The sequence below is a fragment of the Cynocephalus volans genome, chromosome X, assembly GCF_027409185.1.
Source record: "Cynocephalus volans isolate mCynVol1 chromosome X, mCynVol1.pri, whole genome shotgun sequence".
Classification (NCBI taxonomy): domain Eukaryota; kingdom Metazoa; phylum Chordata; class Mammalia; order Dermoptera; family Cynocephalidae; genus Cynocephalus; species Cynocephalus volans.
The window spans coordinates 25,788,484-25,812,323 of record NC_084478.1 but is presented as its reverse complement, the minus strand read 5'-3'; the positions used below and the strand labels follow the sequence as shown (position 1 = coordinate 25,812,323).

The 23,840-nt window shown below is 40.1% G+C and overlaps 1 protein-coding gene and 1 pseudogene across 1 annotated transcript in view; one reads left to right on the top strand and one right to left on the bottom strand.

The window, feature by feature from the left end:
• Positions 1-23,840, bottom strand: part of LOC134367560 (actin remodeling regulator NHS-like) — a 43,698-nt gene that overhangs the window by 6,232 nt on the left and 13,626 nt on the right. Inside the window, 7 exon segments of the mRNA XM_063084302.1 lie at positions 2-270; positions 273-314; positions 1,327-1,458; positions 4,090-4,108; positions 4,110-4,225; positions 4,228-4,279; positions 6,307-6,369. Coding sequence (XP_062940372.1) covers positions 2-270; positions 273-314; positions 1,327-1,458; positions 4,090-4,108; positions 4,110-4,225; positions 4,228-4,279; positions 6,307-6,369 — 693 coding nt within the window.
• LOC134367033 (calcineurin B homologous protein 1-like) lies at positions 14,327-18,210 on the top strand (annotated as a pseudogene).

The window sequence follows — 23,840 nt, the reverse complement described above, 5'->3', positions numbered from 1 at the left end:
CTTCAGCATCCCCACCTCTATTACCCTCCCGGGGCAGGCTGCGAGATCTCGTGTGGCTGTTCACTGCAGTAGTAAACATGGCATCGCCTTTGTCTGCCGGTGCAGAAATGTTGCCAGCGGAATGAGAAAGGGAAGCGGCAATGCTCTGGCCCCTCTGAGCTCTGATTCTCCTCCTGGAGGGGGCAGCAATCGGAATGTCCTCGGTTTGGCACTCAGAGTCCCTGGTTCCGGACCGCCTGTTGGCAGAGTTGGAAGGGTCTGGGTTTGTGTCACAATCACATTCCTTTCTCTGGCCACTGGCGATTCGTCAGAATCTAGGGCACATGGAATGCACAGTGAGATATTTTACACAGCGGCAGACTGACAGGCATTCCGAGATATGTCCACAAATCTGTGTGCTGGCAAGGTAGAGCTCTTTCTTACAGAAAAACATCAATATTTAAAATTAGGAGAAAGTTAAAATGCTTTGGGGAATCTCTCTCTCTCAATCTGTGTGCAAGAGTGTGTGTGTGTGTGTGTGTGTGTGTGTGTGTGTGTGTACATATATAAGTATGATATATACATCTATATATGTATGTATGTATATATACTAAGAGAAGATGTGCTTTTTTATCTTTTGTGAATTATCTTTCTCTTCACTATCACATTAGTTTGCCCTAAGAAGTGACTACTTTTTATCTTCTTGGCCACTACTCTTCATTTTTATTTTGTTATACGAACATAATGGAATAAAAATTATATACTTCATTATAAAAAAATAAAAATCTTACTTATGAGATACTACCATAATAATATTTTTTAAAAAACATAGGCAGAGATATTCTAAACACATTGAACAGAAAAAAATAGAAAAAAAAATGCCAGCAAGAGTATCATATTATTGATATTCAAAATTTAATTGAGTATGCTTAAAATTTACTTTTTAAAATAATTAATGCCATGAAAGTATATCTCACTTCAAATAAAGTTACAAAAAAACAAAAAAAGTTTTTTGCAAAAACAAAAAAAGCTTTCATTGAATCCTGTTGCTTTTTATTTACAGTTTCTACCTTAAAAAACTTTAAGGAATTATTGAAATATTGCATTTCAGCTATAAGACCTGAACGTATATGCCTAAATCTATAAGGTCAACCCAAACCTTCACCATCGAGAACAGTTAAGAAGTAATACCACCTGGGTTGCTGAATACAGAATATACACAATTTCAAAACCTCTCCAATTAAAAGGTTTGATATTTCTAAAGAAACTGGTTGAAGGCTGGCTGCCATTTCATCTTATAATCTGCACTAGACAAAATATGAACCATTACAATTTTTTATACCACACCTATTTCTTATTGAACTCTCCTGGGAATACCCGAGATGGTTTTTCTCCTTCTTAATTTTCGTCTCCGCTGAAGCACTGATTGTGAATGAACCAGAGAGCAGTGTATGCTAGCCTCTCTGTCAAAATCAACTCCTGCAACCCACAGAAAGGTCTCATTAGTCTTTAGAAATGGCAAACAAATTTTCATTTGCTTGGAACACAGTGATATTTATGGCTTGGAAGTAAGGGAAGAGTTTGGATTAAGCCTGTGAACAAATATAAGGGAGCCCTTATTCAGCTCCTATTTAAATTGTGCTGCAGTACATTAAGCTTTACTTCTAAATGCAGCTCTCCACAACAGCTTGCACTGCCAAAAGTAACAAGCAAAGGAGGAAAACCAAAAGAAAGAGAAGAGAAAAAGACATCAAAAAAATCACGCTCCCACAGAAATGGCTCTGTAAGGATTCATAACCTTTAGTTACTATTATTTACTGGTCTATTTCTGGGCTCTGTGAAGCTAATACCTTTGCATAGTACATCAGTAGCCAAGTTGTTAACCTGGATTAGTTCAGCTAACATATCTTGACCCATTTCTTCATTAAAAGCATCTTTGTTTTTGTTTTTTTCCCCCCTCTACCTCCTATGGCCAAACCTTCCCCTCCAAGCACACACTTGCTGTGAGGAAACTCAAAAGCCTAGGGATTTGTTTTTTTTAAATTATCACCTAATTCTGTCCACTTTCTTCTGCTGATTAAATTGGATGCTTCTTGGTTTAGCATCAGGTATCTTATCAGTATAAAATAAACATTCAGGGTAGTCCCCAGTTCTCCACTTAAATGGATCCATATTCTGTACCAACTATAAAGCTGGAATTCCCAGTCGTTATACCATTTGTTTGTTTGGTTTTGTAAACACAGGGGGCAAACCATGATGCTTGTTAGTTTCTCTCTCCGTAATCACATTAATGACACTACATGCAGTCCTATCAAAACTAGAACGATGCGAGGGAGATGACAAACTCAGGCTCTTGTCTAGCCCAGGCATGCACTGTGGATTTTTCAGAGTGAGCTTTGCCTCAGAAAGCTATAATGCTGTGCTTTGGAATTTGGTCACCTCATCATTTATCCTGATTGTCAAGCATGAGGCTGGATAGCATGTTAAATCTTGGTTCAGCTGTATAATGAAGCAGTTAAATTCTGCTTAGCATCACAGTGCCAACAGTTTCTGGAATTCATTTTGAAAAATCTGTATGAGACATCACATGATGAATAATTATGGTATTGTCAGAGAATTCATACTAATGGAATTTTCCTTTCTTAGTTCCAACCAAAATTAAAATCCTTCACTCTTAATAATTATCGAACATATGGAATACAGACACAGACATAGTACGTAACATGCACATCATTAACGATATTCTCATTAAAGCTCTTGAAATCAACATCTAATCTAGGATTTAGTCTGAGAGTTCCTGAAATAAAGCAGAAGAAAAAAATCTTTCCTTTTCCTTAATCATGAAATGATGGCCCATAATCACAGTACTAAATTTGAAAACAAGATTTTACTTATGGTGCCATGAAGAAAGCAGGTGCTGCTAAGAATCAGATGTTCCCCGAACTGAAAATTAATTTAAGAGGGAGGGTGCTAAAATGATCCATTCTTGGCAGCTGAACTCCCCTTATAAATCCTATTTAGATTATGGAGATCAGATAAGTGCACATCTTTAGAATAATTTATCCTACAAGTTGAATAGGTCATCAGGAAAATTAACTCTCAGTTTATGACTAGCCAATCAACTAGAACTCCTTTTTTTTTTTTTTCAGGAAGGAAAGAATATCTGTCCCAGATTCCTGGTCCATTTGCTACCCACTTTATGTGCGAGAAATCTGAGTGGGGTTAATAATAATAGCTGTGTCCAAAATGCATCTTGAGTGATATGAAATCTTTAGTTACATGACACCAAGATGAAAATCAGCCTTAACATGGGTATTTAGTCATTTTCAATATACAAATAAGTTAAAATGTAACTATTAGAGATGTTTAAAGAAAGCTTCATGGATAGATAATTTAATTTCTGTCTTTGAGAGTTAGAATACTTGCTTACATTATTTTACTTACAAGTAAGATTACCAGATCCAATTCTGGAATTTACAATTGCTGCTAATAAACTTTGAAGAAAAGTCCAGCTAGGCTTCATTCTACCTAGACTAATATTCAAACTCTCAATACACAGGAGGAGAAAAGCAGAGAGTGAAAGGAAGACAGGCTGGATGGTTTTACGATAGAATTCACACTTCGTCTATGTACCCATAGATATTTAGGTCAGAAACCCCTAAAATTAATATGGAAATCCACAGGGCCTTTTAAAATAAGCCTACCTTCATCCAAGGAAGCATGAAAACAGACTTGCTAGTTGGTCTACAGGACCATGCTGGCAGTTTTAGGAACCTGGGGCTTTGGTGTTTTCTTTCTTGCAGCACCACACATCATTATCATATGATTAATCACTACTGCTTTCTCCATTGTTTGTCAGCTATGACCAAAGAGCTGTTTGGTGATTTTGTTTTTTTCACATAACAAGCAGCCCAGCAGAACATATGCAAATTGATGTTCAAAATCTGACAAAAGCCTATTGAACATCTTCTGGGTTGTATTTTGATGGAAAAGGTATTACTTGCTTACAAAATGGTGTTCTTAACTGGTGGGCCCAGCAGCACAGGTTTTGAACATATTGAATATGCAGAATATGACCCAACTGCCCCTAAGAAAAAAACAGAACACTACCAGTGACATTGATGGGAAGGAATAATGCAAGAAGAAATCACTTGGGCATCTTGTTTCATCTTCTCCTCCGGTGTCAGGAGAGGTAGTGCTTTGCTCCAGTTGGTCTGCTTGTCCAGTGTAGAGGGAATACTGTGTTTTTTGGCCTCTGCCCTAACATGACATCTGTATCTTCATCCTCTGGAGGATGGGACTGCAAACAAAGTACATTCAGATTCAGCCGTCAGAGTTTACACATAAGCACACATCTAAGGAATTGCATAGTTTAGATAAGAAAAAACGAGGTCAGAAATAAGCTTTTAGGACAAAGGAAGAATTCCTAGAAATAGTTAGTAAGCACAACTAATTGAAAGTATTATTTCAATAGTCAAGTAACACAAAAGAAAAAATGGACTGAATAAACATGCTTTTCAGGTTAAATGGAATTAAGAGGAGAGACAAGGTAGCCAGAAATCTCCAAACTTCCAACCGAAGAGAACTTAGGGCCTCTAATCCAGTGAAAGTTAGGTGCACTTTCTGGCTGTCTATCTTGCCATAAATTTCTATCGGAAGTCTTGAGAGTGCTCAGTGATGATGACTAGGATCAAGGAAAGAAGAGTTAGATGCCTATGAAGAGGTTCAGAAAACGTGCCAGGAAACCTGCAGTCAGGAGACATTCCAGAACACATCACCTCAAGGACAAACCAAACTAATCTGAGAGGCTGCATTAAAACACAAGGAGTTAACTTCGCTGCGGGACTAGGCGTTTGGGAATAACATTTTAAAAACTCAGTTTCATCAACACTGTATGCAAATGAAAAAGCCAAAGTGAAGAATTTCCCCCCACCCACTGTAGTGGAAAATATGAATGTTGTTACTGGGGGGAAAGATTCACGTGAGTTTCTTTTTCAAATTTGGAGGGATAAAACAGTCCTAGTTTACTTTCTTTGAGCTTTGCATTGCAAAACTTTTCTTAAGGCTGTGAAGTTAGAGGCTTAGATTTCTATATGACATTTGAAAATTCTCCATCCAGACCTTTGATAAACATTAATATTGTCTAACTTTTATTTCTGGGTTGAGCTCCTAGCCCAGATTATTATAATGGCTCCGTCCCAGTTTTGATTTCAGAGTTGGGTTTCTAAACCAGATTATTAAAAGACTCAGTTTTCACCACTCAACCTAGTCTTATTTCATTATACAATTTGGAGGAAGGTGGGTATCTGTATAAAATAAATATGTTTTCCTCTTATTCCAGTAAGGTTTTAGTAATATTCTGTCTTAAAATCAGGATTAATTTTTTAATAATTTCTTGTCCTCACATTTGGAAACATCATGCCCTATTGGCTCAGAGGACTTCACATATTGTCAAATGAACTGTTCTCAAGTCCCCTTAAAGAGCAGATTGCAGAGCCACTTGTTCACTTACCTTGTCAGAGGTTTCTGCAAAGCCCCCCAATGCACTCAACAGGATATGATTACCCCCCCCTTGGGATAAATGTGTTCTCCATGAACGTTTTAGTAAAATATTGCAAACTTCTTTCCCTCTTCAGCTTTTGTGCAGATTCGCAGTGAAGCGAGTAGCTCAAATAAAGTTTAAGCACAAAAGACTTTGTTTCCTAGGTAACTTCCAAAAAGAATAAAGTTTGTTGCATGCAAAAAGAGAGACAGAGAGAGCTAGCACCAGAGAGAGCAAGTGCTAGAGAGAAACCCCCACCACCAGAGGCCTCATTTTGTAGGTGATTCCTTCCTTGAATAACAATGGACTGAGAAACAAGGAAAGGATAGTAACCTGACTACAGGCTCTGACCAGCAGCCAAAAGCACTTTTTATTTAGTGGTGACAGGGACAATTGGCTGCCAGAGAATCTTTTTGTTCTGTTCTCTTTTTGGCTTGGAGAAGCTGAACCTTTACGGTTCTGATAAATGTAGGGCAAGCTGGAATTTCTCTCCTCTGAACTACAAAGACCAGGAGCAGCTTTAGGTGACGCCCGTGTTGAACAGAGCCTGGGTTGCAACTTGTGGGCGGGGGGTGGGGGAGTAAGTGGGGGAAAAACAAATGGCATGGCTGTCTAAATTATATTCTATTGAATTCAAATTAGCAAAAGACCACTCTTTAAATTGATTTAAAAGAAAAACTGTTAGTTAGAAACAAGAGAGTCTGCAGTAAAGTTAAAAGAGAAGAAAGGGAGGATGTCTGGAGAGAGCAGGATAGGGCTGTGAAGGGATGTTCTCAAGCCAGTACCTTTCTACTCCATGGGGTCATGTGACAACACTCAGTGGGGGAGGGCGAACGGGTGCTGTTAAACTATGAACATGAAATGCAAAAAAAGAAAAAATTAAAAACGTGTACACAACACACAGTATACCCTGGTTAGACCAAATCTATGATATTAATGAATGAAGGTACTGGGATAATGCCTGCCTTCCTTTCTTCCTTCTAAATTAGCTTTTCATTTTTTTTTTTTAAATGAGAGGCCCCATAAATAGGGGTTAAGAGCACAGGCTCTGGAGCTAGTCTGTCTGAGTTCAAATCCTGGCTCCATTGCTAATTTTCTGTGTGACCAGGGCAATTACTCAACCCCTCTGATGTCAGTTTCCTCATCTGTGGTAAGATAGGGAAATAGTAGCATCCATTCTCCAGGGCTGTTTTGAGGATTAAATGAGTAAATATATGTAATATACAGTACTTAGAAGAATCCTGGCACTTAATAAGCCCCATATGTTAGTGTCAGCTACTACTATGACTATTAGCATTATTATTATCCTTACCTTGTACCCGTGAAATATGTGTGAAAATGTCTTTGCAAATTATAACAGTCCCATCTTTTAGATCCTGGTCCCATTTGCTAATTTGGGAAGACTGAATTATTTTCTTTCCTTAGAGTGATTTTATTTTCCTGTGAACTACTTTGAAGAAAATTTCCTATGTATAATTTCTTCCTCTAGACTGCTCAAAATTTGCTTCTTCCTCATATTCATATACTACGTTTGGAGACATTTTGCAAGTGTGTGACCTATGTAGTCCCACAGGGCCCTGCACTCAGAAGGTCCCCATGCTAGCTTTAATGTTTCACTATCACTATCTTGAAATTCTTAATTTTTGAGTAAGCGGCCCTGCACTTTCATTTTGCACTGGGCCCTACAAATCATGTAGCCAATCCTGTTTGAGGAATAATGTGGTAAGCAGAATCCCCTTCTCAGGATCTACTGAGAAGGACAGTGAAACTCTTTGAAACTCGAAACTTTTCAGCTTTGGATTCAGTTAGGCTTGTGTTATAGCACTCACCCTACAGCATGGCTTTAATGTAACATAATATTTTTTTTTTCTAAATTATCTAAGAAATAAAACTACAAGAGAACTGGTACTTCAGGGAATCTTTGCATGGCCCAGCATGCCACTTCTTAATGGGTGCTGATGCATAAGGTGAGGAAAAGCTGGGTGCTTATCAAACTTGTATAATCTAAATTGTTCTTTAACGAATGCATTTAAATGAATGCTATTGCTTATTCAGAGAAATTTTAAGTATTTCTGTTTCTAACTGTATTCCTACTGCCTCAGTAGTACTTAAGAAATATTTGTTATACTTGTAGCACCCCCATGTGCCTGACATAAGCAAACTAAAATCCTCTCCTAGAGAAATAACATCAAATTATCTCCATCCACATATAACTTTTCCGTACAATATCCACTTTAAAGTCAAAGATAACAAAGCACAGGAGGAGATAAGACAGCATGAGCAAGAAGCATCCAAAACAACAGATAGTAGAAGCAGACCCACAGGAACTCCTGATTTTGGAATTCTCTCTCAGTGCAAGAGTGCAGTGAACAACCTTGGTTTCCCTAGAATAAGTGGGTGGGAAGATTGATTCATTCAAGAGCATTTATTTGATGAAGGTCAAAATCAGCCCCAGTGGAAACAAACTGTCAGATCAAAACTAAAAATCATTTCTGCCTCTTGGGTATATGCCTGTTCCCTGTATAATTCAACTTTTCTGGACTTTTGAGATTTTTCATAATAAAATGTTGGAGAAAAAAATCTAAAACAAGAGTAATTTTCCCCTCCTCTTTCAGGCCCCCATTCTGCCCCTTGTACTGCTGATTTTGAGAGGCCTGAGACTCCAAGGCATGGCATTTTAGAACTGGCCACTCCCAGTCATGCCCACCTAGTCCCTGACAAAGGGTCTTCTTTGATGCCTCACTCCATTTCTGTGCCTTCTGGCCCCATCAGCTATACCCTCAAATTCCTTCCCTAGCTTCCCATGAGGCTGCTCCAATAAAAGCCAGAATTATGAACTGCTCGAACAAGAAATAACAAACATTATACTCAAAAGCAGTGAAAGAAATTTCTTTGGTGAATAGTGGAAGAGTATTTTTTCAAATCCCAATTTTTCTTGTGGGGTGTGTGTGAGAAAAGCTCATTTTCCACTTTTGTGGCTATGGACGAGTATGTCTCCAAAAATTTCAGGATTTTTCCCAATCTTTTACCGCCAGAAGAAAAAATAATCCCTCTGTTCCATATTTTACTTTTTGGGGGGGTTTATTTTATATGCTGATGGGGGGTTATTTTGCTTCAAGACTTTCCAAAAGACATCTGTTGAACTGTTGTGGGTATTCCAGCAGGAAATGTTTTGAAAAATTGGCTCTGGTTTGTGATCCAACCCACACCACATGGCATTTACAGCAGTTGACTTTCAGAGCTGATATATTACTATCGTGCTGTCTTAAACATGAGAAATATTTACTGGAGACTGGATGTTGTGGTAGATTTGAATACAGGAATAAAAACCTTAGTGCAAAGATGTACATTGCAATCCACACTGAGCTTCTAGTGAGGTGACAAGGGCTCTCATTTTCTACCATCTCTACCATGGCACTTGTCTGTCCTTTGACCAAGTCCTTGCATTTGCACACATACTATGACCTGTCTGTGAAATGGAGGGGACCCCATCTGCCTCAGAGTTTTCTGCGCAGGAGTGTGTGTGGATGTGTTATACATGAATATGAATTGCTTTGATATTTCTCAAAGGCTTAAAAAAGTCTGGCAATGCCTTCTTCGCATGTCACTCTTGTTGCTCCAATTACATAGCACATTCGTTCCCTTTAGACAAAGGAACAAAGTCTCCCACTGGCTGGCACTGTGCTCTTATCTTCCAAACATGTTTAGTAATGCCATGTGTAATTCATCCTGTGCTTCCCTCTCCTCAACTCCAATACGCACCAAAGTGAACAATCAGGAAAAAACAAAACGATGAGGTAGGTAGAGTCCAGGGGACATCCTGTGCATTTGTTGTCCTAAGCCTTCCTTCCATTTCCGGGTTTGTCCTTTGTCACCACTCTCTCCTGGGCAGTCAGGGCCTTCAGGCTTCCCCAAAGGGCCTGAATGCCATACCCTGCCCGACATGCCATCCCCAACCCCAAGTGCCCAAATCCTTCCCCCGACACTTCCAGCCCACTGTGAGGCTAGAAAGAAGCCCACAAATGCACCCTTATGAGGGTGCTGAGAGCCCCTCATGAAAAACCCAAGGGACCGAAGCACTGAAGCAGAATTGTGGACAGTTGTCGTGGGCTGGGGTGGGGGGAGATTTGTAAATGGGTGCCTACTGAATTCTTCTTTTAACCACTTTATACATTAATATCTATTTAAGACACCAAACAGTGTAAATAGTTAGGCCTGGAAAAAGTCCCCTTACCATTATTGAGTCTGCTCTTCCAAGTCATCCCTTTACTTCCTTTCCCTGACAGATACAGCCACCACCATTTCCTCAATTCTCCTGAGAGGCAATTTGCAAAAGAAAATATACAAAAGGCCAATAGGCGTATACAAAGGTGCTCAACATCATGACTCACCAGGAAAATTCTAATGAAAACCACAGTGATATACTACTGTATACTAGAAGGGCTAAAATGAAAAAGATTAATAATACCTAATGTTGGCAAAGATGTGGAGCAACTGGAACTCTCATAAATTGCTGGTGAGGGTGTAAAATGGTGTAGCTGCTTTGGAGGCTGTTTAGCAGTATCTAATAAACTTAAACATATGTGTACCTCTAATTCCCTCTTAGGTATATGGAGGTAAGAAAAATGAGTATGTCCACAAAAAGTCTTGCGTGAAAATAGTTATAGCAGCATTATTCATAAAAAGCCAAACAAAAACCCCACAACCAGAAGCAACCCAGATATCTACCAACAGCAGAATGAATAAACAGATTGTGAAATATGTACTCAGACAATGGAATACTAAGTAGTAATGAAAAAGAACACACTATTGATACATGCCACATCAATCTCAAAAAAGTATGTGGAGCAGAAGCCAGACGTGAAAGCATATGTGCTCATTCACTTTTGAGTCCCATCCCGTGGGTATATATTTTGGGTGTGAGATCCGTCCTAGTGAGCAAAGCCTGCATAGCAGTGGCAGTGGTGCCATTTTCACACACTGAAGTTTTCTGAAAGAGAGCGTGTAACCGCAAAGCCTGTCACTCTTGTTTTGATCTCAGCTGGAACAGAATGAAAATTCTCAGGGTAATGGAATGCAAACTAATTTTATATATTTTAAAATTCAAGAACACTTTGTTTAATCACATCCTATTAATAAAGCATTTTTAACATGTAAAGCATAACAGAATTATCTTTTGAGGCATTCGTGGAAGGTAGTCCCCACACGATGGAAAAGAGGGCTCTAGGCAGCCCAGGATGGAGAACACTTCCTGCTGACTGGTCAGCTCAGGAATTTATCTGGGAATTGCTCTGTGCTATCAAGAACACCAAACAGGGCCCACTGGACCATGCTCACTGTGATGTTAATGCCAGAGAGTATCTTATTCATCCCCTGTGGCCAGATTTGCCAATTAGTGGAGCCACTGCCAAGGGCCACTCAGCTCCATCAAACCTTAAAGGTTGCTAGCACCAAATAAAAGCCATGAATGAGGAAAAGGCAGGCCAGGATTTGAAGTGCAGGCAAGAAAGAGTCTTTGAACTACTTACGAACAGCACAAACAGCCTCACCCAAATCACAGGAGCTGGCAGCGTGAGCCAACAGAATAGCAGAGAGGTGGGGGCCCCATCCCTCCAGCCCCCTCCACGTTTGCCCTCAGCCAGGGGCCTCAGAGACTTGTGGTAACTGAAGAGAAGGTGCAGGCCTGATCCCACGCCACATGAACCTGTGCACTCAGGGCAGATGTGGCAGACGCTCCTAAGGCTCATACGTGACCTCACCTCAGCACGTTTTTTAAGAGTCAAAAAGTAAGACTTTCTCACACAAATTCTGCCTTTACTGTTTTTCCTTTTTTAAAATTTTGAGTGCAGCTCTGTGGGTGTTATCCCATATATAGGCTCGTGTAACCACTACCACAATCAGGTGACAGAACTGTTCTGTTTCCCCAAAATACTCCCCCATGTTTTCCCTTTATGGTCCCAGCTCCCCCACTCCTAACCCTTGGCAGCTACTAATTTGTTCTCCATCGCTATGGTTTTGTCTTTTTGTAAAAGTCATGTGAATGAAATCATACAGTATGTAACCTTTTGAGACTGGCTTCTTTCACCCAGAATAATGCCTTTGAGATCCACCAAGTGCTTGTGTGTATCAATAATTCATTCTGTTCTACTGTGAGTAGTATTACATTGTCTGCCTATATTTTGAAGAGTGAAAAAGTCCCAGGCATGCAAGAGAATATCAACCTGAGAATATTCTGTAGTGATATTTCGAGATAAGTAATTTTATGGGCTGTTCCACAGCCAGGCTAATATTTAAAAGAGAAAGAAAGAATTCCAAAACTGAACTCTGCAACAAGGAATTTTCTTTGTTTCTCACAATATTTAATAGGAACCAGATGCGTTGGCTAATGCTTTCATTAGCTATTGTGCTGGTTATTAAGCTATTGTCTCTCAGCTCCAAACCTACTCTTCTGTACTCTGCTTTGTGGTGTCAGGACCCTGAAAACAACATTTTTTCCTTGCCAGCTTCTCCCTGTTAGGTTCTGCCAGTGAAGGTGCAAAGGGAGGCAGGGGACTAGAAGGCTGGAAGAGGATAAAGGGCCTTACTTCTTCCTGGTGATTGCCGTTCACGTTAGCATCATCCCAGCAATGGTCCTTTGTCCCAATGGCAGCAGTTGGTTTCAGCTCTCGTGTGTTTTCACACTCTCAGTACCAGCCTTATCATGCCCGCTCAGAGATACCAGTCAGTCCCAGCCATCCAGTGCCCCTTTCTCAGAGGTCCAGATCCCAGCTCTGTGTGGTCCTTCTTCTGAGCTCCCACTGCATTAGCACCTGTCAGGCATCATCCCCTACTTGGAGGCCTGGGTCCCAGCTCTTCTGGGTCTTCGGAGCTTCAGAGCTGCCAAGGCACCAGGACCACCAGGCCATGCCCCTCTTCAGGGGTGTGGGTTTTAGTACCGTAGGGCTGCTCTAATAACTCCAACCCCTTCCTTCTGTTCCCCCAGCCCTAGGACCGTTAGCTGTTTTGCTTGCTGCTGTTGCTGTCTTGGTGTCACCTAAGTTTCTCATTTGCCTTGTCAGTCTTATCATAACATCCTTGTATTAAATTCCCTGTTAAAAGAGCTGGTGTGGTTTATGTTTTCCTGTCTGGACCCTGACTGATAAAACACATGGTACCAGGCTTTCACCCTCTGGCTTGCTGGTGTCTAAGGCATCTAAAGTCCTTGCTACTTCCTGTCCTGAGGCTAATCAGGAAAATATGAACTGGAGTGATATTCTGTGGGGTGTCTAGATGATAATGATCTCTGTAACTTATGTTATGGCAGGGAGGAGAGCTGACATGGTTGCAAAAGCAAACTGCCTCTGGTGATCCCTGAAAATGGGCATAGAGGGGGAAAGAATTTGCTGTGGTCAATAGCTGTATCATTCTACATTCCAGGTGCTGTGCTGATTTGCTCCAAGGAAAATACCACATCAGAGCAACAGGTACAGTTAAAGTTACTAGCTATTTACAGCCAGCCTCCAAGATCTATCTACCTTCTGCTAAGACCAAAAAGGTGAGGGAAATGCGAGTGTGATAGGCATCACTGCTCCTGCAGTCTTATGTGTGAGACTAACGTCAAGCTCTTCTCTCCCTACTATGCCAAAAAAGAACCTCTAGACATTGAAGAAATTAATCCTGCGCACATATACCCTGATACTGTCATAAAGCACAGCTCCTTCTGATAATTGTTATTTCTGTGCTTAAAACCCTTCAATAATTTACTAGGCTTATGGAATAAATTCAGACGTTTTAGTCTGACATTTGATCCTTCAAGATCTGGCCTGTTGAAGCATTACAGCCAGTGCCCTGCATTCATACACCGCAGGCACCAGCCAAAACAGAGTATCGAACTCATGTGGACACATTCCATCTTCTCCTGTATCTTGTGGGTTCCTCAGCCTGTGTTCTTTTCCTTTGGGTATTCATATCAAAACTGTACTCCATCCTCCAAAGCCTTCTCAATGCTACCTTTTCCATGAAGTTTATTCCTACCACCCCACCCCACTCCAACACTACACAACAGTAAGGTATGAACACCTTACAGTCAATACTGTATAATTGCCTCTGGTATCCATGTACTCTGGATGGCAAAAACTATGTCTCACTCATTTCTGTATCCATCTAGTACTTATTAATAGTAGGTGTTCAGTTCATTTTTTTTTTTTAAATAAATGAAAGGCCACAATGGGAAAGAGGGCATTTCAAGTAGAGATATTGTTTTGAGAGTGCAAAATATTTTCTGGAAAACCACCTGTAGCTTGGTTTGGCTGAGGTCTAAGGTCTGTGCAAAGGATTTGCGAGAAATCCATTTGGAAAGGTAAGTTTTTTAGAACCCAATTGCAGAGTGTGGTGGGTTTGGCTAAGGATTCAAACTTATTTATTTAAGCAGAATGGAGGAATTAGAGTTTTGGGACTGGATAAGAATTTGTATGTCCGAGATTCTCATACTACAGATAAATTTTTTTTTTTTTACCTTAACTGGTTTAAAGGAGCAAATTACTTGAGATAAAGGGAAACACCTAAACAGGAGCAAGAAAGATTTAATTTGGATGTACAGAGCCATTTTTAGACAGAGGTCCTGAAAGAACAGAATGCCTTTAAGGGAGCCTGAAGAACCATGAATATATTTTTATTAAAGTAAAACAGACTTGTCTAGGTTGCTGTGAATGTGCGTAATTCTTTTATAGCAGAGCAAAGGCTTGATCAGCATTCCTCAATCTCAAGTCTATTGTAAACCAACAGAATACTGAAAATCTTGAATAGAACCCATGGAGAAAGGTAAGGATGGGGAAGGATGGGTAAGAGAAGACAGAGCTGGGTATGGGAAAGACAGTTCGGCAGTAATAAGGTCTTCATCCCAGGGCTGGTCAAGTATTACTGAAATGCCCCTCCTGCCAGCTCGAGTCTTTTTTCTGTCCTGGCTCAGAACTTCATTCTGTCTTCTAATTCTTTTGTAAGCCAGTTTGGTTTTTCTCATTAGCTGCTCTCTCATGAGACCCACTTTTTTCTTCTTGATAGAAAAAGGAAAAGTAAACATGGTCATTGTTGATAGCTCTGGACTATGACTAAGGAGGTCTGGGTCCTAGTTTGAGTGATTTCCTCCATTTACTTCCCAATAAGGCTGTTGGAATGCACCCTGACCTTCAAATGCGCCTCTTTGGTAAAAAGAAGTGTGTGGTTTGACTTCAGCCTTTTATTTTAAAATTCCTGGATGCTGCAATGTGATAAGTGGAAAACCATTATCAGGCTATGAAATAACAAAGAATCTCTGATATTCTTTCCTGGCTAATTTTATCAAGTCTGGCAAAGAATATAACTGTAGAGGCAATAGAATGGCATGAGTTTACTGTTGATGATAAGGATTTAGGCCTCAGTGTTCCTCTGGACCCTAATCAACTTTTTCCATGGGGTTCCATCATCCCCAACCGTAGAGACCATTAGATATCCTACCCCTGGGTCACTCTGATGAGGCCTGGAGAGGGAAGCCTGGTGAGGCTGCTGGAGTCTCACCACATTTGAGGAAGGATGACCTCCTTGCCTGTCTGTCAAGATCTCAGAATCTAGGCAGGGACTTACGCTTCAAGGGTCCTCAAGGGTCCTAATGCAGACTGAAAGCTGCAGTAGATGTTTCGACTCAGGTGCCAACTGATTGGTAGTGACTGTGTGGATTCAGCAGAACACAATGCTGTTATCTATTGGGAATGTCTGCCTTAGGCTTGCAAGGGGGAAGAGCGGGTGCATAGTCCAGGTATCTGCAGATCTGGACTGGACTAAGGGACGTGACTGATGAGAACACCCAAGCTGAACGTTACATTCAGCAGGGGATGAGGGTGAACTGCTATGGCAAAATGACTCCACACTCTGAAATGGGAACCTATGCCGTGACAGCCTGCTTGGAGCCAGTGTCCAATACTGTGACAACTTCTATCACCTTAGGTCAGATTTTCTGTGGTCTTCTACATTTTGCTATTTCAAGTAAAGAGGTTCTGAACTAAGCATTTCCTGCTTGAACTTACCTTCTCCTGAAGCCATATATCTATCATAGGCACTGGAGGTGTAAGCCCCAACCTAGAAACTTTGAAATATCTGTGACACATACATATATACATATATATTTGAGTTTTTTATTTTGAAATAATTTTAGACTTACAGAAAAGTTGCAAAAATAGTAGAGAGTTCCCATTTACTCTTTACCCAGATTTTCCTAACATTAACTTAGACTTATGTAGCCATAGTACATTTATTGAAACCAGGAAACTAACAGTGATAAATGCTATCCACTAGTTTATTAACCGTATTTGAATTTTGCTAGTTTTCCCATTGATGTCCTTAGGCTCGTCCAGGATCCAATCCAGGACTGCACATTGCATTTAGTTGTCAAATCTCCTTAGTCCCCTTCAATTTTTGATATTTCCTCAGTCTTCGTCTTTCACCACCTTGGCACTTTTGAAGGGTACTTGTCAATTATTTTATAGAATGTCCTTCAACTTGGGTTTGTTGGATGTTTTCTCATGATTAGATTGAAGTGACACATTTTTTGGCAAGAGTCCCACAGAAGTGTCATCTCAACTCATATCAGCAGGTTCATATACAGGTGTGCCCTATTATTGGCAATGTTAATATTGAGCACTGGGTTAAGATGGTGTTTGTCTGGCTTCTGCAGCTAAAGTTACTAATTTCTCTTTGTAATTAACAATTATTTTGTGGGGAGAAACTTTGAGACTATGCAAACATCCTGTTTCTCAACATACTTTCTCCCAACTAATTTTATCACCCGTTGATGATTATTGCCTGCAAAAATTATTACTGTGGATTTGGGTAATGGCAATCTTTTTCCCATCATTACTTCTATATTTATTAATTAGAATTCTTCTGTAAGGAAGAGCTCCCCCTTCCCCCATTTATCTATCTATCAATTGATTTATTTATATCAGTATGTACTCATGGATATTTATCTTATTCTGTGTATCATAATCCATTATTTATTTTATTGCTCAAAGTATCCCAGATTTAGCCATTGGGAGCTCCTTCGAGTTGGCTTCTGTGCCCTTTTGACATGTCTACCTATTATTTTTTGAGCACTTTCTTACTTTCTGGCTCCACAACATAGTCCAGGCTTATCTGTATTTTTTCTGATCCAGCCCTGGAATAAATCTTTTTTCCAAGGAGCCCTTTTATTACAGAATGTTGTTTAGAAACAAGATCTGGGTGCTAGATGTGTTCAGTGTTACCAGAGTGTCATTGCTTCTCAGGCCCTCTCAGATGACAGAGCTATGAAATGTATGTCTGTATAGTGATACACGCACATGCACACATATTTATTTTATATCTATCCATCTTCATATATATGTATGCATTTGTGAATATGTGCATAAACTTATATTGACACTTTAAATTCTAACGTAACACCCCTTGGTTCATTCCAGACCCCCGTCTTTTCCTTATTTGTACCTCCTTTCTCCAACAGTGAGAAACCTCACTGTCATTATCCACCATATGAATTTCTTTATTTGCTCAATCCTAGTACACATACAGTTTCAGAATTGCTAATTCATTCCCTTGTGAAAAATAAAGTTACTAATTAGAGCACAATTTTTTATACAATTCTTTCTGTGTTTAGCTTTACACTGTTACTCCTGGCAGGGTTGCTCCTAGAGGAGCTGCTGACTCAGGGATAGGGTCTCAGGCCTCCACATTACTGCAGAAGGAAGAGCTCCAGGTGATCAAGGAAACTGGCTTTTCCCACATTCAGATCGTCCACCTCTAGCTGGTATACCAGCCTGGACAATGGAGAGAACGGGACTCTCAGCTGGGAAGATTTCCAGCAGATTCCAGAATTTGCCATCAACCCACTGGAGGACCAGATCATCAGTGTTTTCTTTCCAAATGGGGAGGACCAGGTGAACTTCCATGGATTCATAAGAATCTGGGCTCATTTTGAACCCATTGACGATGATGAAGAGAGGAAAGATGTCAATGGATCAGAACCACTTAGCTGAAGCAACAAACTGCACTTTGATTTTCGACTATATGATTTGAGTAAACATGTCAAGAGCTCCCACAGTGAGCTGTTACAGGTGCTGTGCACGATGGCTGGAGTGAATATCTCAGATGAGCAACTGGGCATCATTGCAGAAAGGACCATCCAGGAGGCTGATGGGGATGGGGACAGTGCCATATCTTTCACAGGATTTGTTAAGGTTTTGGAGAAGGTGAGCAAGAACAGAAAATGAACATTCCAATTTATTGACCAAAGGGCTGAGACCAAACTGTTCCTTGCTCTCCAGTATTGAAGAACTGGACCTTGAGAGTCCTCCTGTTCACCAGCCCCACCTCCAGCCCATCATCCTCCTTCCTCCAAAACACCACTGCTGCTGCATGACAACCCCAGATGTGCTCTGTCAACACAAACTCGCGACTGGGATGAACAGGGTATTACAGAATGGCACACCCAGTCGATTTCTCTTCAGTATCCATGCACCGGTCTCCATTTCTAAGTATCAGCCCCCCATTCTGCTGCTGAATGCTACATGTCCATCCAGTCTGGGAAGGTGAGGGGGAGTCACACCAAGAGCCGGCCAGCCAAGCTCTTTCACCGGATGTCGGCTGTAGCCATGCTGCCTTCCCTCCCGCAAGCCTTCTGCATCTCCTTCAACCTTTCTCCATAAGTCCTTTGCTTCCTGCTTCTCTGTCACCCAACCTGCCCCTCACTTGACCTTTGTCTCCCTGCTTTCTATTAACCCTCAAAATTCCCTCTGCTCTACATGGCACCCCAAGCTCTGCCTGTTAAATATGTTTCTGATTTGGCAAGATAGTTGTGTGGTCTGGCAGTTTTTATCTCCCTTTACTCAGAAATGGGCCTCCAGGATATTGTCTTCCCAGGAGCTTTTCAGGAACCCACACTTCTCTCAGAAGAATGTGATGGTCTCTTGGTCCCCTGCACTCCATTCTGTCATCGGAGGGTTGTTTCCTGGAGATGCTCTTGTTGAAAGGTGAGAGGTGTAAAGCGCGGTGTTCTAGGTGGCTTGCCCAGGTCACTCTACTCTGGCCTCTGATTTGCCACATGCATACCTACATGGCTGCTCTTGTTAGTATAGTGTTGATTCTTCAGAAAATACTCAGACGCTTGTAGGTTTGCTTAGTCTGGGGGCACCGTCACTACCAGAATGGCTTCTCTGACAATATGCTTGGGGACTTTCTCAAGGTTTTTTGAACAAGGAGGCGGGGCACCCTCTGCATTGTAGTTTGTGCCTCGGTGCTATGTGCCCTGGAATGCTTTTCACTTCACATCTCCAGGTAGAGAGATTACTGGTGAGGAAGTGCCTAATTACCCTGTCCGAGATTTAAAGATTGTCCTCAGTGTCTTGAAGATTTTTACACTTGGCAAACGATTCCGCTGGAAGCTATAGATATAGCTCCTAGTAGGGTAGGGGTCCAAAGCATCGAATGTGGCAGCATTAGCTGCCTGGTTACATTGGCTTCCTAGCTCCTCGTGTAGACCACTGCTAATCCCTTAGAACATGGAATCTGGCATTGGTGGCACAACCTGAGGAATGGCAGGCCTTTCAGGAAGCCAGAGCAGCTTCTTTGACAAAGTCAGCTTAGTTTCGACCTCATTGAATCAGGCTGTTGTCATTCTAACATCTGCTGTGTAAGCCTCTTCACTCCTATGAGTATACAAGGGTACTTCAAAAAGTTCATGGAAAAATAGAATTAAAAGATGATACGAATCTTGCCGTGAACTTTTTGAGGTACCCTCATATCTGCCTCGGCTGACTTTCTCTGGACTCATTGCCAACTTGCTTGCTTGCATGCTTCCTTGCTTAGGAAGGAAAATGTACACAGAATTCTTTAGGGAGGGAATGGGTGAAGAATATCACTGTAAAAGGATGGGCAAGGGGTGCAGAACAGGGAAGTGGTCAGGTGGGATAACTCAAGTATAAATGAATGAGGAATTCTTTTTTCAAGTATCATTCTGACTTTGTGATCTACTGATGTAATACAGGAATTGTATAAAAGGGAATAATTGTCTGATAGGCACCTGTTAGGTACCTCCGAGGCTCCTTGACTTGCATATTTAAAGTTCCCAAGTTTATGTCTTTCCCCTTTTGCTGCATGGCACACCCGTTTCCACGCACCCCCTGTAGATAAACCAATATCATTAGTTTCCGGTTCATCCTTTCTGTGCAGTCAATTTTGCTATAATGCTTATTTTGAAAACTTGAGTTTGTTCCAGTGCAACTGATATTTTAGGAGAATGATTTGAGCATAACGTGAATTTCACATCTGCTTATGCACAATTTCATAGGCGAGAAACCCTAGGTGAATGCAGCAACTGCACCCAGCTGAATTGAGCTGTGAAAGAATACACAAAAGACACACAACTCAAATGTCTGCCAGCCACCTCAGTTCACCCCGTGTTTTAGGAGCCCGTCCACACCTGGTGTTACAACCTTCCCTCCAGTAACTCACAAGCTGCAGCCCTACCGACACCTACTTCCACAACCCAACTTCAGGACCTTTTCTAGGTAAAATGTCAATTATGTAGGACTTATGTATTTCTTAACCACTTAACATAAATAAACTGTGCTACTGTTTTTTATTAGGTTCCTATCTTTGTGTGTGTGTGTGTGTGTGCGTGTGCGTGTGCGTGTGCGTGTGTGTGTGTGTGTGTGTGTGTGTGATGGAAGAAATTTTTGAGTGTTGTGCCCCTAACTCTGTTTTCCCCAGAAGCCCTTTGGTTTCTATTGTGCAATTTTGTGTAGTATGGAGATTCTTAGGGATGCATATGTTGTGTGATAGCAGAATTGACTCTAATTCTTATTAGAATGCAAATAAGCGGACACCGTGTATTTTCTGATATACTCTTCTTTCTAACATGAAGGGTAGCATACTATAGATGCCCTTTGGGGCTTTGCCTTTCTCACTTAAGAGGATGTCCCAGAAATCATTCTTTATTAGTTCATACAGACCTTTCTCATGCTTTCACAGCTGCACAGTGCACCATTTTGTGGATGTCCTGAAGTTTACTCCATCACTCTTCTGTGTATAGGCATTTTGGCTAAATGTAAACAGTTCTGCAATGCATACACTTTTTGTATTATTGGAGTGGGATTGCTGGGGCAAAGGGTAAGTGTGTATGTAGTTTTGTTAGGTATTACCAAATTCTACTCCAGATAGGTTGGACACAAGTTTGAATTTCCACCAGTAATATATATCCCCACAGTTTCACCAACAGAATTGATGGATCTTGGACGTGACCAGCACCGTTGTGCACACAATAAGCATAAAATACCCGCTGGCCTTGTCTTCCACTCCAGCACCAAACCCCTCCCCCTTCCTTTTAGGAGAAGCCTTGTGACTTTAGCAAAGCAGAAACCCTTTTGCTTCCGCAAGGGGGCAGTTCTCCACCCTGGTCCCATAGCTTCGGCACCAGCATAATTCCTCTCCTTGAAGGTATCAGCCAGCCCTTGGTGCCCTATATAAGCTCTCTCACCCCACCCCTGGTGCTGTCCTCCATTTTGAGGGCAGTCCGGTAGATTCTTTTCCTTTAATAAAGCTTGATCGGTACCCAGTGTCTCGGCTCACTTTCTTTCGAGAATATGTTGCCATATTGTTTAGCTTTTGCCAATCTAATAGGTGATAAATGGTATCTCAGTGTTGTTTGCATTTCTAATTATGAGTAAGTTTGAACAATTTTTCTTAAGTTTAAGAAACATTTTTATATTTTTTCTGAATTGTCTGTTTACATCTTTTCCCCATTTTTAATTCCAGGTTTTTGCTCTTTTCTCTACCTCAATTTTTAAGAGTTATTTATCTATCACAGATATTAGCCCTTTTACTGTTGTACATATTTTCTCTCACTTTTTGTTGTTGTTGTTGTCGTCTTGTGACTTTGTTTATGGTGTTTAGGCACACAAAAATATTTACTATTCAAATTTATCAAACTTTTCATTTTATTGCCTCTGTATTTTGAGTCAGAGTTAGAAAAGCCTTTTCCTAGACTGAGATAAAAAAATAATTTATGCATATTTTCTTCTAGTACTTGTATGGTTTTATTTTTTATGTTTAGGTCCCTGATCCATTTGGAGTTTATTATTGTGTATGGTATGAGGTATGGACCTAATTAAACGGTTCTCAACCAGGGATGATTTTTTTCCCCTCAGGGAATATTTGGCAATGTCTGGAGACATTTAGGGTTGTCACAAGTTGGAGCAGGGGTGCCACTGGCATCTGGTGGGTAAAGGCTGAGCATGCTGCTAAACATTGCACAATGCTCAGGACGGCTCTCACAGCAAAGAATTATCTGGACCGAAATGTCAATAGTGCTAAGGTTGAGAAATTCTGGCTAAATTTTTTATTTTACCAAATGGCTACCCAGTTGTTCCAGCATCATCAAAAAACTCCGTCTTTTGCCTCAATGATTTGTGATGTCGCCTTTATCTTATGTTGTCACATATACTCTGGTCTATTTCCGGACTCTGTATTCTACCCTACTGGTATATTTGTCTGTTCATGTGCCCATACCACACTGTTGTAATTATTGAGGCTTCAGACATATTTTAATATCTGGTAGGGCTAATCACCACTCTTAGGTTTCCTATTTCAGTGTTTTCCTGGCTATTCTTGTATGTCTGTTTTTCCATAAGAACTTTAGTATCAGAGGGCCTAACTCCATTAAATAAGGCATATTGGTATTTTTATTGGGATTGTGTTAAATTTATAAATTAACTTAGAGAAAACTGATTTGTTTATAATGTTGAATCTTTCCATCCAAGAACAGGGGCTGTCTTTCCATTTGAGAAAGTCTAATTTTGTGTGCTTAGGAGTGCTTTAAAGTTTTTCTCGTATCTGTTTTACACATTTCTGGTAAATTAATTCCTAAGTATTTAATCTTCTTTGTTATTGCTGTAAATGAGGTTTTCTTTAACATTAACTCTTCTAATTGGCTATCACTTGTGTAAATGGAGGGGACTGATTTTTGTGTGTTTATATCCTGTTACCTTACTGAATCCTTTTAATGCTTGAGTTAGTTTTATCATTGATTCTTAAGGATTTTCCTGTTATACTATTATATCATCATCAGATAGATATAGGTTTACTTCTTTACCAATTCTTATGCCTCCGATTGATTTATCTTGCCTAATTGCATTGATTAATACCTCTAGCATGATGCTAAATAGCAGGAGAGATGGTGAGCATTCTTGCTTTCTTCCTGATTTTAATGGAAATGCCTCTAGTGTTTCCCCATTAAGTAAGGTACTGCTTTTGAACTAAGTATGTATTTTACCATGTTAGTGAAGTATCACTCAATTCCTATTTCCCTGAGTCTTATTTAAGGCTTTTCCAGCATCCATGGAGATAATCATAGGTGTTTTCCCCGTATCTATTAATACGATATATGATGCTAATATACTTCCCAACATGGAACCAACCTTGCATTCCTGGAATAAATCCCATTTAGTCATGGTATATTAATTTCTTAGTGTGGTGTTGTATTCTGTTCGCCAATGTTTAATTTACTATTTTTGAATCAATAATCATGAGTGATATCGGTCTGTAGTTTTCTTTCTTGTTTTATGTGCTATCTTTTCTGGCTTCATAAAAGAAGTAGGAAGATTTTACTTCATTTTCAGTGCTCTGAAGCAATTTATAGAGCATTGGGAGTATGTGGACTTTGAAGGTTTAGTAGAATTCCTCTGGGGAACCATCTGCGCCTGGTGCTGTTTAGTAGCTTAATAACGTCTCCTGTTTCTTCTATGGAAATCAGTCTATTTAAGCTTACTAACTCTAATGGAGTCGATTTTGGCAATCTTTATTCTTCTAGGAAATTATCCATTTCATCTAGGTTTCAAATTTATTTACGTAGAGATCTGCAAAGTAGTCTCTTACAATTTTTTAATTTCTTTGGTGCAATGGCATTTCCCCTGTCATTGCTTATTTTGCTTATTTGTGCTTTCTCTTTTTCTTCATCATGTTTTTTCAAATAACCAGGATTTTATTTATTAATTAAAGTCTACTGTTTTTCTGTAATCTACCTCGCTAATTTCTACTTTTATCTTGTTATTTCCTTCCTTGTATTTTCGTTTGCTTTATATAGTTATTTTCTGTTTTTTTGAAAATTAATTGATTTTCATATATTTGCTGATAAAAATGATTAGTGCTGTATATTTTCCTAATTAGTGCTTTAATGTATTCTATAGAGTATGTTGTATAATGTTTTTGTTGTCGTTATTTTTAACAAATTCTATACTTTAAGTTTGTATTTTTCCTTCCACCTAAAAATTATTTAATGGAA